This window comes from Diabrotica undecimpunctata, chromosome 8, assembly GCF_040954645.1.
Source record: "Diabrotica undecimpunctata isolate CICGRU chromosome 8, icDiaUnde3, whole genome shotgun sequence".
Classification (NCBI taxonomy): domain Eukaryota; kingdom Metazoa; phylum Arthropoda; class Insecta; order Coleoptera; family Chrysomelidae; genus Diabrotica; species Diabrotica undecimpunctata.
The window spans coordinates 125,162,970-125,179,940 of record NC_092810.1 but is presented as its reverse complement, the minus strand read 5'-3'; the positions used below and the strand labels follow the sequence as shown (position 1 = coordinate 125,179,940).

At 31.7% G+C, this 16,971-nt stretch overlaps 1 protein-coding gene across 1 annotated transcript in view; it reads left to right on the top strand.

The window, feature by feature from the left end:
• Ptp61F (Protein tyrosine phosphatase 61F) overlaps nt 1–16,700 on the top strand; it is an 87,825-nt gene extending 71,125 nt beyond the window's left edge. Inside the window, exon 8 of the mRNA XM_072540918.1 lies at nt 8–16,700. Coding sequence (XP_072397019.1) covers nt 8–32 — 25 coding nt within the window. The 3' untranslated portion in view covers nt 33–16,700. The remainder of the gene's footprint in view (nt 1–7) is intronic.
• Nucleotides 16,701–16,971: the final 271 nt, after the last annotated feature.

The window sequence follows — 16,971 nt, the reverse complement described above, 5'->3', positions numbered from 1 at the left end:
CTTACAGGCCTAAAACATCACATCAAGACTGACATTTGAAATTTTTTTGGAGAAGACTGGACTTTGAGAAATTCAGGTTAGTTGAGGACAAATTTTGCGGTCTTACCTTCTAATGAACTAGTCAAATTGTCGGTAAGGTTCTATGGCGGTAGAGTTAAGCTACACTGTGTTATTTTGTACCAATACATTTTTATGTTCTGGCATTCAACGCATTGTATATCAAATTTAAATGATTGACAAGCAGTTTTGCGAATATTTTTTTATATCACAGAGTTTTTTTCAATCCGAACTAACTCAATAACTTCTAAGTATTTAGTACGTTGATTTGGGCACTTCAAACATGACACCATAAATTATTTATGGTGTAAAGATTTACTTTGTCTGCAATCTACAATGCTGGTATTTGGTAATTTTTATAAAATAGGTATATAATGTTCATTTAATATAAAAAAATTACGCTGAATAAGATCTTGCATCAACTCAAGCTAACTTCCTATACTACAATTATTCCCAAGATAAGCTCGAGATCATACTGATCGGTGGGTGTGTCGTCTCGTCGCAGCTTTTCATTAGAAATTAGAAATTAATTTCTAATCAATGACATGTTGAGACAACACGACACACCCATCGCTCAGTGCGACCAGTACCAAGAAGATATTGGATTATTGACAATACCTTTCATGGTTGGTGTTTGAGTCAAAATAGCAGTTTCCTTTATGACACAGTTTTTTATTTATTCCTTTCCTTTCGATGATTGTGCGTACATATGTAGACAAATCCTTCCTTTTTCTTGTACATAAGCATGGAGTAAGTATATTTAATACCACGGCAGGTTCATTTACTACCACGTTATCAATTGGTTTCAAGTAAATAGGACTTGTTCTTACCATGGGCGCCACATTTTTAAAACCTGTTACTCTAAAATATATAGTATTTTAACTAATAGACTAGGAGAGCTGCATCGACTAATAAGAGCTTCAAAACTCACTTACTAAATGCTCGGAAGTTATGTTTGTTTAGTGTATTTTGAAATGAACTCGATTATAGGCTAATTTTTTGTGTTGTAACTCATATTCAAAGATGACCTTTTAATTTATAAAACGAGAAATGTCATCTTACTGGAGATTATTTATTATGAGTTTTAGAATATATCAAAATTAAGGTAGATTTATAGTTTCAACATTGAATCAACATATTTCCATACAGTTGTTTAAGCAAAAAGGTATAGAATGTATAGTATATTGTATTATTGTTTTGGTTCCTTCTTTCATAAAAGTGTAATAATAGTTACAGTTTGTTGTAGATTAATACTACTGTATTTAGTACAAATTGGTGATGATACATCAATAAAATATAAGTGTTGCACAATTACTTAATACACGAACAGTTATCAATGTGCGTCTAAATATCTTCTTCCCCTCAATATTTCTGGACCACTTAAACTTAAATTTATAAATTTTTGGGCTTCAAAAAGGTATAAATAATGTTCAGTTAATAAGAGTTTATAGTTTTTGCGACATTTCAGTGACGTTAACGATTAAAAATTTCATACAGTTACCATTTTGTAAAATGATTTTAAAGAGGACCATATGGCAAGTAATATTTCATTTGAAAGCTCCTTTAGGTTCTTTTCAAAGACATACTATAAAAGCTTCCAAGCTTCAAAATAATCAGGTGCAATCTGAGAACCTCAAAATATTCATTTCAATCATTATTGTTAGGTAAAAACTGCCTCATTTTCTGATTAATTCTGATTTATTAAAATTAATATTAAGGTACCTGTTCAGACTTTTGGCGGAATATAGTGACATAATCATTAAAAATAGCGGAGAGGTGCAACTTTGTAAAATAATTGTCGTATGGGAAGTAATTCATCATTTGGAAGCTCATTCAGAGGACTTTTAAATCACATTAAACTTGTTAAAAATGTGTACTTCTCTTTAAACTTATTTCCAAATGGTGCCTCTACCAATGCTAATGATTAGTTCACTTAATTTCATAAAAAACTATAAACCTTAATATACATTGGTCGTCCAAAAAGAAAAGAACGTTTTTGCATAAAAAATTAAAAACAAGTTGTAGTTGCCTTGGCTATCAAGTCATTTATTGTATCGTGAAATCAGTTTTTCGATGCCGATGTTGATGCGATGGTGATGTTTTTCTTCCCACCAAACGCCTGAACCGGGATACCACTTTATCTTTGAGATCTTCGTCGTTTTCAAACTCCATTTCATCCAATAATTCCTTCAGTTTTGGGACCAGATATGTATGAGGGTACTCTAAAATTTTCCATTGTAGACGCTGGACAACACCTTCGTCGATAACATTCTACGTCGTTTGTTCTGTATTTCTTGTTTCAACTGTAGGTATAAACTCTATGTTGATTAAACACTAACGGTCCCAAAAAATTGCCATCATTTTTCTTGTGTTCATATTCAGATTTTCTTTTTTCGGGATTTGATGTTTATAAGATGTGACTCCATGGATTGTAACTTTGTTTCAGGAATTTTGTAAGAAACCGAAGTTTCTTCTCCCGTTACAATGCTTGCGAGAAATTTGTCCACATCATTATCATATCGGATCGGGAAATCAAAGGTTGCTCCCATTCGTTTTGTCTTATGGACTTCTGTTAGAACCTTTGGTGCTCGGTCACTATTCCATGTAAGAGGGATCGAGAAGTTTGTGGAAAAGAGTCATGTAATGTGGTTAAAGTGAATCATCGGTTTTTCTGAATGTTGTCATCAACTTTTTCCTTCAACTCGCCCGTAACAAGATTGTTGATGATTTCATCACTGAAGATTCGTTCAATATTTGACATTTCTGGACTGAAATTGATAATCATGTAGATGTTCTTGAAAATAAGTTGAAACGAGCTTTCAAACGAAGTATTACTTCCCAAAAATGCATAAGAATCTATAATACTTGCCTTAGTTAAATTAGCCAAATATTTGTTAATTAAAGTTTTATGATTTTTTGCCGGGGGAGACTTTAGACGCGCCTTGTATACATTGTCATTATCAAAGATTAAAGATGGAATATTTTGAAGTAGTATGTATTATAGTTAAATGTAAAATGTAGCAATTTTTTCTTAATTTACGACTTACAGTTTCCAATTTTTAGTAGCAATGGGTTTCTTCTCCATTTGCTTTATTTCTATTATTTTTGGAAGGTAAAATTGGACAAATATGTACAACTGGCCGCATTGTAAATGAGTCGCTGCCAAATAAAACTTATTTGTAAAGCTAATACATTAAAATACTTTTTATATTAGCTAAATTGTGCTAAATAATGATGTCATACCAATTTATAGTAAATGCGGTATTAGATCAATACAGTCTATAATCAAGATCGGTTATAGCAAGCAAAAATAGACTAATATACAATACTAAGCAACTAGAGAAAAAAATCAAACATAGTTTGTCTAGAAAGTATGTGTAAATAAAAAATATTGATTTTTTTGAGTAAAATTTAATTCTACCTATAAAAAATCGGTTGTTTACGGAAATAGTATTTTTAAAACGCACTCAGGATCCATTGTCGTACACTTTGATTGTATCATGTAATGAAATGCTGCTATTGATCAGAATATTCCTTGTGTTTCTTCTTCTAATGACGCTGTAGCCAAACTTGGGTTTTGTCTCTTGTAATTTCTGCTTTCAACATTAAGTTCTGAGACGAAAGCGGAGCCACATTTTATTATTTGGAGTCCTGACCAACATATCGAAGTTTCCAGTCCGAATTATGCAGTCCAGTTTTTTGGTTGTGTATATATTTTTGTCTTCTCCTTCGCTCTGCGGGACATGATGTAAGATCATCGGTACATGCGAAAAGCTGTATTTATTTCTTTTTTATTGCGATTGGCTATTCTGAAATACAGATATCTTATAACGTACTGGGGAGAATGATATTTCCCATGAGAGTACTTTCGTTTGTTTTTTTCTTTATGCACATCACAATTATCTGACGTTAATGATCGTCATAGTGAAAGCTTCATTACTACTTAAAAGAAATTTATTTTGTATCTACACCATTCGATCTTCTCTTTGAGACTTTGAGAATCAGTTGCAATATTCGATATCCAGTTCCCCTTAATATGTGACCCAAATTGGTGTTAGTTGTATATTTCCAAATGGTGGTCTGGCATTTTCACAATATGAGCTAAAAGATCTTTTGTCTACCCATTACAGCTGTGTTTACCGTACTGGACTTTTTTTGGTACTTGCTAACGTTTATCGCTTTTTACTAAATCATTTTCAGTGGTTCCTCTTCATTTTCGGAAGTATGGTTTGTGACCATACTTCTCAAATCAATTTAGAGCAGAGAGAGGAGTTAGACAAGGATGCATTATGCCACCTGACCTATTCAATATTTATGCTGAATATGTCATGAGGATGGGTCGAAGGAGTAACGGTGGCCGGTAGAAAAATCTCAAATTTAAGATTTGCTGATGATACTACACTTATAGCAGAAATACTAGATCTCCTGTGAAGAGTTAAGTGGGAAATCATTAAAGTTAGTCTTAAAACTAATAAAGACAATAGGAAAATAATGGTGATAAACAGATTCAACACTATTAAGCTGAGTAACCACTTGCCAGATAGTAGATACGCTTCAACTATCTCGGATCTAGGTGAATGAGATTGGTGAATGTACCTGTATTCTCAATATTTCTATACGGGGAGAAACTTGGATTGTTCGCGAACAGGAACGCCAAAAATTGACGCCTTTGAGATGTGGTGCTGGAAAAGAATGTTGAGCATACCTTTGACAGCTCATCGGACAAATTTTTCCATTTTTAACCAAATTGACATTAAAAAAGGCTGTGCACAAAATGTCTGCAGTAAATTCTACAGTTCTTTGGTCACGTGATTCGAAAAGGTGACGATAATTTAGAGAGATTAACTGTTTCCGGAAATGTTCCAGGAAGAAGATCAAGATGACAATCACCAATCAGAACTCTGCTAAACCCTTAGAGTAGCTAAATATGGATACCGATTGAGAATTGTTCTTCCTTATTTACTTTGTTTGTCCTTGGTCCATTCTTTCTCCACGAGAAGCTACGGAATGGGTGGTTACTTCCGACAGAGCCCCACATGTCAGGAGAAGGCTAATAAAACCCGGTGTCACCTGATCCTGGAGTCTGCATATCAACTCGTTTAACATATTATCGACTAAACAAATCCCTATGCTTGAACGGAGTATTTTTTGTTGTTCACATCCACTTGGTCGACAATTTAAAAGAAGCTCTATTATCGGTAATCCACCGTCCTGATAAGTCACCACCTCTATATACAAAAGCGAGTATTGTTTTTTTATTCTTAATAGTTTGTTAGTATACCAGGGAAATAACGATTTTCCCATGGCACTCGTTTATGCTAGTTTAACAACTGCTTTGGCGATACCAATGTGTAATAAACAAAATATGCAAAAGATTAAACGTTTTAAATGCCAAACGCCATTTGATTTTAAATAATAAAGTTGAAAACCGCTATATTATATGGAAAGGTGACACAATTTTACTGAAAAAGCATAGAAAATCCTTTAAAACTCGAGTTATACCTTTTTTTTCAAAAAATTTGGCTTTGTTTATAAATAATAAGCAATTTAAAAAGAATTATTTGAAATATTCAAGTTCAAGTTTAGACAAAAAAAATTTAAAAGGGAGCCGCCCATGATGCGCCAAAGATAAAGGGTTTAAAACCGAAGCGATTTTACTATTTGAAAAACCGAATTCATAAATTCAAATTTATAAAAGTCACAATATCTCCGGTTCTAATCAACGAAAATTGATATTTTTCTTTTAATTTGTAAATCGGCTTCACCTTTGGTATTTAAAATAAATATCGATCTTACATTGTTTATAAGTAAACAAAGACGTTTAATCTTTTGCATATTTTGCTTATTACGTATTCTTATCAGCAAATTTATCAAAAGCAGTTTGATACCTGTATCAAAGGCTTATACCTTTCACGAAAAAAGCTTTTTATTTGGCAATTCCTCTCGTCTATATTGCTACACTTATCCGTTCACAACAATTTTACACGATACTATTGACGCATCAGAATGTTGCTCATAAATAAACGTCTGAAACGGTTTTACTGGTAATATCAATCATTGGTAACAGCAATTCACCATTATCTTTCAGAATTTTCGAAAACCCAGTCGTCGATTTATGAATGCTAATTGCAGCAGGATCGACAAACTAAGATCTCATATTTTCCTTGATTTTCCAGCAACGAGCTTTTTTAAGAAACGTGCTTTCCCTTTTTATACACGTTATAAACCTTTCGACAAATCCATTTTCGTTCCTCATTCCTCATCGTCTTCGTACAACTGTTCAACTCGATTTCTGTGTACTACTTGGAAGTTTATTTGGGTAATTATTTTTGGTTATCTCCAAGCAACCACAATGATAAAATAGGATTTTTAATTGACTATGAAATCAAAGATACTTACGATATTTTTCAATTAGATATCTTCATAAATAGATAAAATAACAACGAAGACTTAACATAACATACTTTCTAGACTTATGTAGTTATTAATACAATAATACAATTGTTTAATTGTTCCAATAAGCGGTGCATGCATCGTGATTAACGATGGAAATATACAATATTATATTTTTTGTTCTTCATTGCTAGTCGTTTTTTCGCAATGTCTTCATTAAAACACATTAATAACCTTGAATCCATGTTTTATCTATTCGCACATATCGTTGCAAAAACCCCTGATTATTGCGCTTAAAGAGTTTTAAATCACGCTATGAATTGTCGATGGGTTGTTCTTTTTGACTGTCTGTAAATAAACGTTGACACACTTTAACTACAGCTTTATCATTATCAAATGTTATGCAAAATGATGAATACATTACCTTCTTATATCTTCATCTTCTATACTATAATAAAACTTTATGTAACTTCGGTTCATTTTACGGTTCACCAAAACGACTCTTTCGCCTTTTTATCTTTTGCTGTTGAATTTGTGCGACTAAAGCGTTCAGAATATTTATGTCTGTATTTAGCAGACTTAGTTAATCATTATTTTCGAGGGAACAAGGTCCGAATAACACTTATCAAGTTAACGCTTTGTTAGAATAGTTTTGTTTCATTCAGGCTTTACCAACACAGTAAATTCAAAATTTTGAAAATTGAAAAACATACTTAGATCAAACAATGAAAACCACTGTAATTTATGCTAAAATTTTGACATCCGACAATTGAAGGATGATACGTTCTAAATTATATGGATTTGTCATTAGTTACGCCATCTTTATGTCAGGCTTTGAAGTAATTGAGTGATATGATAATACTAAAGTTAGTGTTGGCTTTGTAGAGACCAATTGCAGGAGACAATACAAATATGTTTATTTTGTATATTGTTGACTAGTTTGTATTTGTTGTAATAACATAGTGTACATATTAATCAAATATAACAAGCCTGTCCTATTTCAACATTTGATATTTGGTTGAAATTGTGAAACTTGAACCATCAGTGTTAATTTAACGCAAATTATTTGACTGTAATCTGTGACGTGTTCAGTTAAAGTTCTTGCACGGCTCATTGGAATAAATTTTAAGCAATTTAGATTTCCTGGCCTACTAGTGCCTTACATACATTGTCCGAAAGGAGACTGCATGTATTAAATATTGGTCTGTTAAATTGTACCATTCGTCGATATTGTATATTGCCTATTTTTATCAAATCTTGTATCTTCAAATCTAGCATAAGGATCAAAGAAATCTAGCATAAACAGAATAGATAATTATTTTTGAATACAAAATATAATGCATAATCTTACAACTTGTTATTATCATAATTAATATGGTAGTTCTTTAAATCAAATATATACAACGCATATGTATGCAATATATATGCAACATACGCTTCGACAAACCACAAAATCGTAATCTTTCTAGTACAGTTCCTCTGTACTTAGTCGTTCTGAGTTGACGTTAAAGTGTGTATCTGTGCACACTTAATGATACACAACACATGTATATGCAAAGGAGCTTTCACATTAAGAAGAATACGACATATTCTAACTGTACGATGATATATTAGAAATGTTTGCATCTTTATATAATTTTAAAATGTCATAACAAAATGGAATACGATTTACTACAGGAATTGAAATACACACGAATTTTAAAAGGATCCATTTTAGCTACATTGGTTAGGCAAAGCGTGGCAGTGAAATAAGGCGGATGTAAGTTTGTCTGAAGTCTATCTCATACATACGCTACTGAATGAATGCCGAGCTTCCAATTGTTTCGCCGGTGGAAGAAGTCCGGTGACTCTAGGCGAAAAGGCGACATTATGTTCATATAATATAAAACATATATGTTTGTAGATGATTTTGCAGATATTTTTTGTGATTTGTTATTAATAACCATCATCAAAATACAGTATTTACCAAACTGTTTGATTAATTGTAAAGGGCAGCCGATTTTTTTGCTAACAAATTAATGTCTACGAATCTCTACCGATACAACCAAGTAACCCGTCAAAATAACTGATCACAAAGTCGATGCCGTCCAACAAAATACTACCATACACTAAGTCTACGTCTTCCTCTTCTCTAATACATAGTTTATGGATGTTACCTAGTCACCATACAATTCTGATCACATTGCGCAAGCTTACGTGGCGCAACTAGTTATTGTGCTAACGGGATAACCATATTCTATGCATTTTTACGCGATCACACGGCAAATATCTGCAGACATTGTGCATTTGTTTGTAAAATAATCCTATGTTGCGTAAGGTCTGTGAGGTAGATAAATCTACAAAAAGCTGTGTTGGAAATTACAAAATGTTTTAAATTCTTGCTGATCTCTTGTTGTTTCTTTTATATATTGGTGCAACTTTCCGCTGATATTTCTCATTTAAGTCTCACAGTATATTTAATATCCCATACTTTGTTTGATACGAGTTCCATACATTTTTCATTCTTTATCTTATGTCCATCGTCTGTGGAATCGCTTACCATTTTTTGTGGTAACTCTGCGTTTTGTGGCGAATATTTGAAAAGAAATGAGTCATTCTGAAGACTAGGAAACATCTAACAATTAGTGTTTTAAGTCATTCAATTTTCTTATTCCCAAAGCATCCTTGTAGACAGGCACATTGCCTTGATGGACGAGAATTTCTGTTTTAAAACTAGACCTATTCTAATGTTTGGTTTATTGGTCTAAGGAATTTCTTTGGAATTACAAACAAACACTGGCAATAATCTTGCGTTGTTTTTACTTTTCTTAAGAGACTTCTATGAGCATTGCAGATGGTAGATTGTAAAATGTAAACACTATGGTCTGAAAGATCTTTTGTGTCTAAATTACATCTATTTGTGTGACTTTTTGATAGGTTTTAGCGCCTGATGACGAGCCCCTTTTGGATCGAGGTCGTGCTTTAATAGATGCTTAAACCTTACCTAGATTATAAACTGTAAATACTACGGCGTGAAAGATCTTTTGTGCCTACATTACATCTACGTTTGTGGCTTTCTGATAGATTGTAGGGCCTGATGTCAAGCCCCTTCTGGATCAAGGTCGTTCTTTAATAGGTACTTAAACCTTTTTCTTGTTGCGTCGTTCATTCTTGCTGGTCTCTTCGGGACATGCTGAGCTTCATTGCAATTTTTCTGACTCATTTTCACTAGTCATCTTCGGACGTATGGCTCCACCACAAGGTCTCATAATTTTCTAACGAGTCTATAACGATAGTCTCATACACCAATAAGCATTGATCAAGTAGAATCAACTAATCTTGATATCTTCTTCGACAGTTTGTTCTGAATTTGATTGTTGCGTATTATTATGTATTGTTTATACGGTTACGTATAATCTTTAGGAATAACTTTAAGACATATTTCATCAAATTGTTTTTTTGTTCTTTTTCTCCCGTTTTATAAATAACATTAAATAGTTCGGTGAGCACATGTATATTGGCTTCATTTTCAACTTTATAAGTTCAACAGGCATTCCATCTCTTATCCAAAACGTTTCATTATTTGTATTCAATTATTTAATTGAATTTTCAGTTTGTGAAAAAAATGTTGTAAAAGGACCTTCTGAAAATTTATGCAAATAGGATATTCGGCAATTTCCTCCCAAACTTATTTCATATAAACACTGAAAATATTCAGGATATAATTGTTATATAATAATCAAAGTATATTGAACGTACCAGATAGGACAGTCATTGGTTTTTTCGTAAATAGTTGCTGTATTTTTTTATAAATTTGGTAATTTTTTATATATGAGTAATAATGTAAAAATTGCAAATTTGATTCTTTGTTGAAACTTAGGAATAAAATTGTATAATCTAATACTATTAATGTACAGGGTGACTGATAAATGAATAGTTGACTCAAATGTTTGTTCTCCGTTTGCCATTTAAAAAAGGAGGTAGGTATTATAGAATTGTAGAACATATTATCATACCAGATATTATTTAAATGATCCATATATAAAACGGCAATGAGCTCATATCCCAAAATAGATAAATCTTTCATTTTTTTTTCTAAATATGTATGCAAATATGATATAAAAAGTTGCATAGTTTATTTTTGTCTACTATTACTGTTACTGTCATAACATAGATGTTTAGCTTTAATTTGAAAAAATTGTGACTCTTCATCTGTTTTTGATCACGTTTCTCTTTTTATGGAATTATATAATTAATATTCTTAAACAATAGAATAGAATAGAGGAAAAAAGGAAAAAACAGGTATTTTGTTCCTTATATAACTCACTAAAAAAAACTAAAACAAAAAGAAAATAAGAAGAACGATTAAACCACAGGATATTAAGATAGTACTTCAAAAACTTAAGACGAAGAAAGAACAGACTGTCTACTTGATCAGCGGATCGTTTTTTAACGTTTACGTCAAGAAAATTTTTCTTTTATATAACCGCATTGTTGTAACACATATGGTGTGTTAGGAGCAAGAGCTCTTATGTTTACTTAGAAGTATTTCACGATATATCTATGAATTTCCTAAAAGAAACAAAAAGTCTCATTAGATTTTTAAATTTTCAGACTAGAAGAACTAAACGCTGAACTGGAAGATCTGATTGATCACATTTAATGATTGCGGATCTTTAGTTTTAGGTGCTGTTGAGGGTTTTCTAATGTCAGGTAGATTTCTCCAAGACAGCAGGCTCATAAATTTGACTCAGCTGTTAACCCTTATTTTTAACCACATTATACAGTTTCGTCTAAATGCTTCAACAGTTTCTAACTTAGCACTAAAAATTTTCCAGCAAATGCTCTTCTTTAAAATGTGATAAGTAACATCTACGAAATTGATATATATCCAACCAGAGCTCGTTTTACATTTTTTTAAGTCTCATTGATCAAATTTCTATTGCTTGAGCAGCTATTCCAGAAGAACGAAGCTTAGAAAACCATGTGTAGACTCCATCATCTAGCTTATTTAGAACAGGTAATGCTCTTGTGTATTTGATTCTCATCAACCCATGGAAACAAGATATATAGTAAGAGCTATATACCTTTTTTATTTTTTAGTCAATCTCGTAATATAAGTGAGAAGAGTTCTGGTCCTGGTTCCCTACTTTAATACCAAATAAAAGTAATAGACAGTTTTCACAACAGGAATGTGGTTAATGTCTCTGTGATGAAAATATTACCGAACTTATTCACTGAATTGACATACTTCCGTGACATGTTTAATTTCACACAAGCAAATCGTTCTGAAACAAGAAATGTTGCCATTGTAGCATAAACTATGTAAATACTCACATAAACTGTGCACTAGTAACAGAAAGCATATGAAACTCACAAATATGAAATCTGAGACATTAAACGAATATATAAACAACTCCTATCTAAAAGGTATAGACTAAGTGAAGCTGAGTCCGCGATTTGCATTGAGAAAAGGAGTCAGCGTTCCCAGGCCATCGCTGTCAGACAATCGTAGGTCGTTAAAATTATCGTATTTTATCGTACGGATTATTTATTGTACTTACTTTTGTTCCGTTGAAAAAGAAATTACCAAAGTAGAAAACATAATATACCTAGTTAATTTTTGTAAAAGAAACAAACGAAGACAAACAAACAGATAAATAAATATTCTTCTATCCTAAGACAAATAAACAAATAAATCGTCTATACTCAATGCAAATGGCAACAAAAGCTTCTTGACTTCTATTAGTTTGATTTCTTTGTTTTTGTCATATGACAGGTGTGTCAACTTCTAAAAACTAAAATTTCCCACAAACTGAAAATATGTTTTACTGAATCAATACATAACTTTATTCTTTTAATCAAGAATAATTTGATGGTTATTATTCGTTTCAGCGCAAGTAAAAAGATATAGGAATTAGATGTTTTGGAACCCGAAACAATTACATTGTCCAGCAGTGAATTTGCCTTTTAAACACTAATAAGTTTTATGTTTCTATATTACACGAGGTTTCCATAAAGACCTATTTAGGCTGATAAAATGATAATTGTAAACATAACTTATGCTGTGACATAACCAATAAATTGATCAAGACTTTTTGATGCACAACCGTAAGCGAAAAATAGTTAGGGCACCTAATTATGCAACTACCATTACATAGCACCAATTACAAAATGTAGATAATTTTGCAATTGAATAGATAAGGCAAAGACATGATAGCATCTTAAGACAGGAAACACAAACCATTAACGTAATTATAATTTAATTAAAAAATTATGAATCTTTCAAGAAGAAATATAGAACGCGTAAGCTAAGGAGGAGATTTAGAATAGAGATTCTGCATGAATGAAGTTTTAAATATTTAACAATAAATTAAAGGGAAATTTTTAGAACATAACAAACTGGCATTCAGTTAAATATTGCATTGGATAAAGTGGTTAGGTTGCTGTTTATTTTTTATATGAGATAAAGGTACCAATAGATACCTAACACAGCAGATGATGGTGTGGTGAGGCGATAATGGTTAATACATCGTTTGAAACAGGAAAAGACGAGCAGTAGAACAAAAGACAAAATAGCCATATAATAAAAATGAAAACAGACAATCAACCTATATACGTAAATATAAAACCTTGTCTATACAAGAGGTGTCTAAAGACTCCTTTCTCTCAACTATTTTCTGAACCATAACACTTCAATCAAATATATATTTTTTTTTGGGATAACTGAACTATTTCAAGTAAGTGTTCATGGTTTTTACAATGTTGTAGTGACATAAGCATTAAGAATGACAGACGTTTGTCATTTTGTAGATAGTTTTAAACGGAATCATATGGCAAGTAATACATAATTTGAAAGCTCTTTTGCGATTCTGTTATTCACTTTCAAAACAGTTACCGTTCAATTGTGAAAATTTGCTTAAATTAACTCATGAGTGAAATAATATATTTCTTGCTTCTAAAAACTTACTGAGTGGCACAAAAGCTTTTAAATGATATCACTGCGAAAACTAAATTGACTCTTTCGAGACTTAAAAAAATTCAGACTACCAAATTATTAGGTTTTTTCTACAGTGTAGCCATGAAATATTGAACGATTGGTATTTGAAACGGCGTGATAGAAACGGCACAAAAATCCAGGAAGATATAAACGAATATTAATGCTTATAGAAAGTTACCTTTTGTTAAGACGATGTTTTCGTCTTTGATTGTAAATAAACAAGGTTTTTAACACGGTCGAAAAAGGCGCTGAGAATAAAATTGAGATCTCCCACCCAGAGATGCTCGCTCTGGAGTGGTCCGCGAACACTTCCCAGAACGGGTGTAGGGTACATCATAATAAAATAGATTTTAACATTGTAACTCAAGCCTTTTAATTAAAAGTAAATAAACTAATATTAACCGAAGCAGGTTTAATAAATTATTTACAGGAATTTTAATATTAAAGACCTAAAAAACAAGCCGGGTTCAGAGCTGGTCGATTCACCATAGATAATTTATTTGTATTGAAAATCGCCGTAGAAAAAGAGTACAGAGAAATAGAGAAACTCACATAGTCTTAAGAGACTTGGAAAAAGCATATGACACGATAACGTGCCGATTTCACAGTTATGACAGGTGTGAGACAAGGAAGTTTATCACCCACCCTATTTAAGTTTTATCTATACATATCCACACAGAAATCGATGAGGAAATGCATAAGTATGGGAATAGCGGTGAAAGAACAGAAGCTTTTTACACTATTCTTTGCTAATGATGAAATAGTAACAGCGGACTATGAAACATTCAATTTAGATGTAGAAATTAAAAAATCAAGGGTGTAAAAACTTCAATTATTTGGGGGTAATTTTCACTAAGAAAGGGAATAGTAAAGATGAAATCAGAACAAGAATAAAATAAAGGTAGAGCAATGACACGAGCGTTAAACTCGCAAAAGTCAATCAAAAAAGAAACAAAAAACAAATATATAAAAGTATTGTACAAAGTATTACACTATACGGTCCGGAGATTAAGGATGTTACCAAAGCTAATGTTTAAGTAGGACGTATTGAAACTAGTTGGTTAATTAATTGAAGCAATAAATAATGAAATAAAATATGTTTGAAAATAAGAAAAAAACAATTAGCATAACTCATAAATTGATATCAATTTGTTAGGGAATTGCACTCACCATTTGTTGCAATGTCTTACTTGGCATCTAGCTAGGACAGCATCTAAGCTTGACGGCCGGCTTTGCGATGCAGAAGGAATGGACGGCGTCGTGGTCGAGGAGGAGTAAAATCTTTGATACTAGACCATAGTTGTGATCACCTCGAGTTCTTGTTAACTACTGCTACCTTCGTAGGGACAAAATCCTCCCACCCAGAGATGCTCGCTCTGGAATGGTCCGGGGACACTTACCAGAACGGCTGTAGTACACCGTAATAAATTAGATTTTAACGGTTTAACTCAAGTATTTTATACACAATGGTGTATGCATCCCCTTATTGAGAGATGCGTAAATTAGATAAAAGCCTCAAATTGTTGATATTTTAAAAGCGTTCTGGGCTTTCGAGGTAATTAATGACAAGTGGTTCTCTGATCTTGACAAACATTATGAGTTAGTCAGTTTCAACGTAACGTAGGAATTTAAAGAAGATAATGTAGATATGTATTGAAATAAAGTAATTAAAATATGTAACTAAATAGGTCATATTGTAATAAAATAAATCAAAATATATTAAATGGTAAATACTTGTTAAAACTGCTAATAAAAACGAACTTATGACGACAGTGTTGGACTATTTAAGATGAAGTTGGTATCAAAACTAGAAAGGGTCAGATACAAGATGAAATGAGGCTAGATAGTAATATAGGAGAGGAGATTGAGAAAAAACATTTGACATGGTTCGGACGTGTAAAGGGAATGCTAGAAGACAGATGACCCCGAAAATATTAGAATGGATTAACCCTGAGAAAAGAAAGACAGGACGTCCTTGAAGAAGTTGGCGTGACGATATCGATGAAGCAATGACAACAAGGAACCTAGAAGAAGCATCAACCTAATTTAGGTAATATTAAAAAAAACGATAGTTAAAAAAGAAGTAAAAAAGTATAATGCGGGTGACGTTTACACAAATAAAAATCATCAGCTGAGCGCTCTGACGTTCGCTCAAACTGTTATCTCACAGCCATTAACAAAAGTTTATTTATAGTTTTGTTTATAAGAACTACACACAAAATGATTATCAGCGCCTCTATCGACCGGGTTGCTAAACCTACTTTATTTACATTATGGCACCGTCTGAATCGAGGACACTTTTTTTTTGTTAAGGATTACTGTTCTATAAGCGTCCATATTCGTTGAATGTGCGAGTAACAAAAGCTTGCAAGTTAACTATTAATTGCTTTGACTTAAGTTTAAATTTTTTATTGATTTCCTCACTAAAACATCGTCAAAACTTTAGTTCCGTTATGATGTGCCTCAGTTTAGTTACTCAACACGTTGATTGCCAACTACGAGATAACTCGTATATTGCGGTCTTTTCTAGGACGCTAACTACGAGATATCGTAGTAGTATAATGTGGTTAAATCAAATAGTCATTTTAGACCAGATTTCTGAAAATTGCCGTGGTAGTCAATTTAAATGTTTTTAGAAAATATAGTTAAAAGAAATTAGCTATTATAGTTAAAAGAAAAAATAGTTATATAGCATCACTTACAATATTTGTTAGACAATTTTGCAAAATGTCATATAAATATTCGCGTCCATTAACACTAAACTACCTCTTTTGAGAAGATTTATGAATATTTCATAGATCATTATACATTTCATACATCATTTGCCAGATTTAATTTAGATATAAGGATTTTCAAAAAGTAAAGTAATGTACCTGTGCCAAAGCATAAACAATAAAAAAATAACATTTTTTTAAATTCTCTTAGCAAATATTTATGAATGTGGCTCCTAATTAATTTAGTAAAATTCTAATACATAAAATAAATTTTTATATCTGGATCATTTGAAATAATGGTAATGTTTTGTATTAGGTACTTAATTCTATTTCATGAAACAATATTTTTAACAGTTGTTAAAGTCTGCACATGTTCTTTTATCCACTAGTGACAATTTTATAGTCGTCTCTCTAAATAAATAATAAATTATATTTCCTTAATTAGTAAATGATTTTGAACAAATCTTTTATATAAAAAAATGAAGACTGATATACCTAATATGGAAGTTTCTGTTCAGTCGCAAGTATTTAATTACAAATAAATTAATTTTAAAATGTCAAAATGTGTTACTTCGTTTTTCCTGTGTCCAGATATTTTAAAGCTATTTTTATTATTATTCTGTAAAGTTAAGGTAAGTAATTATATTTTTTCAGCTAAAACGGCACTGTCACGTATACCTATTCTTATTAATGCTTCATAAAAGCTTCATACCATGTTTTTTGTATTTTTAAAATTTAAATAATATTTTTAGAATTGAATAAAGTAATTTTATTAATTATTTATATTTTAAACAAATTATATACTTTATAATCATTCAATAAATTATT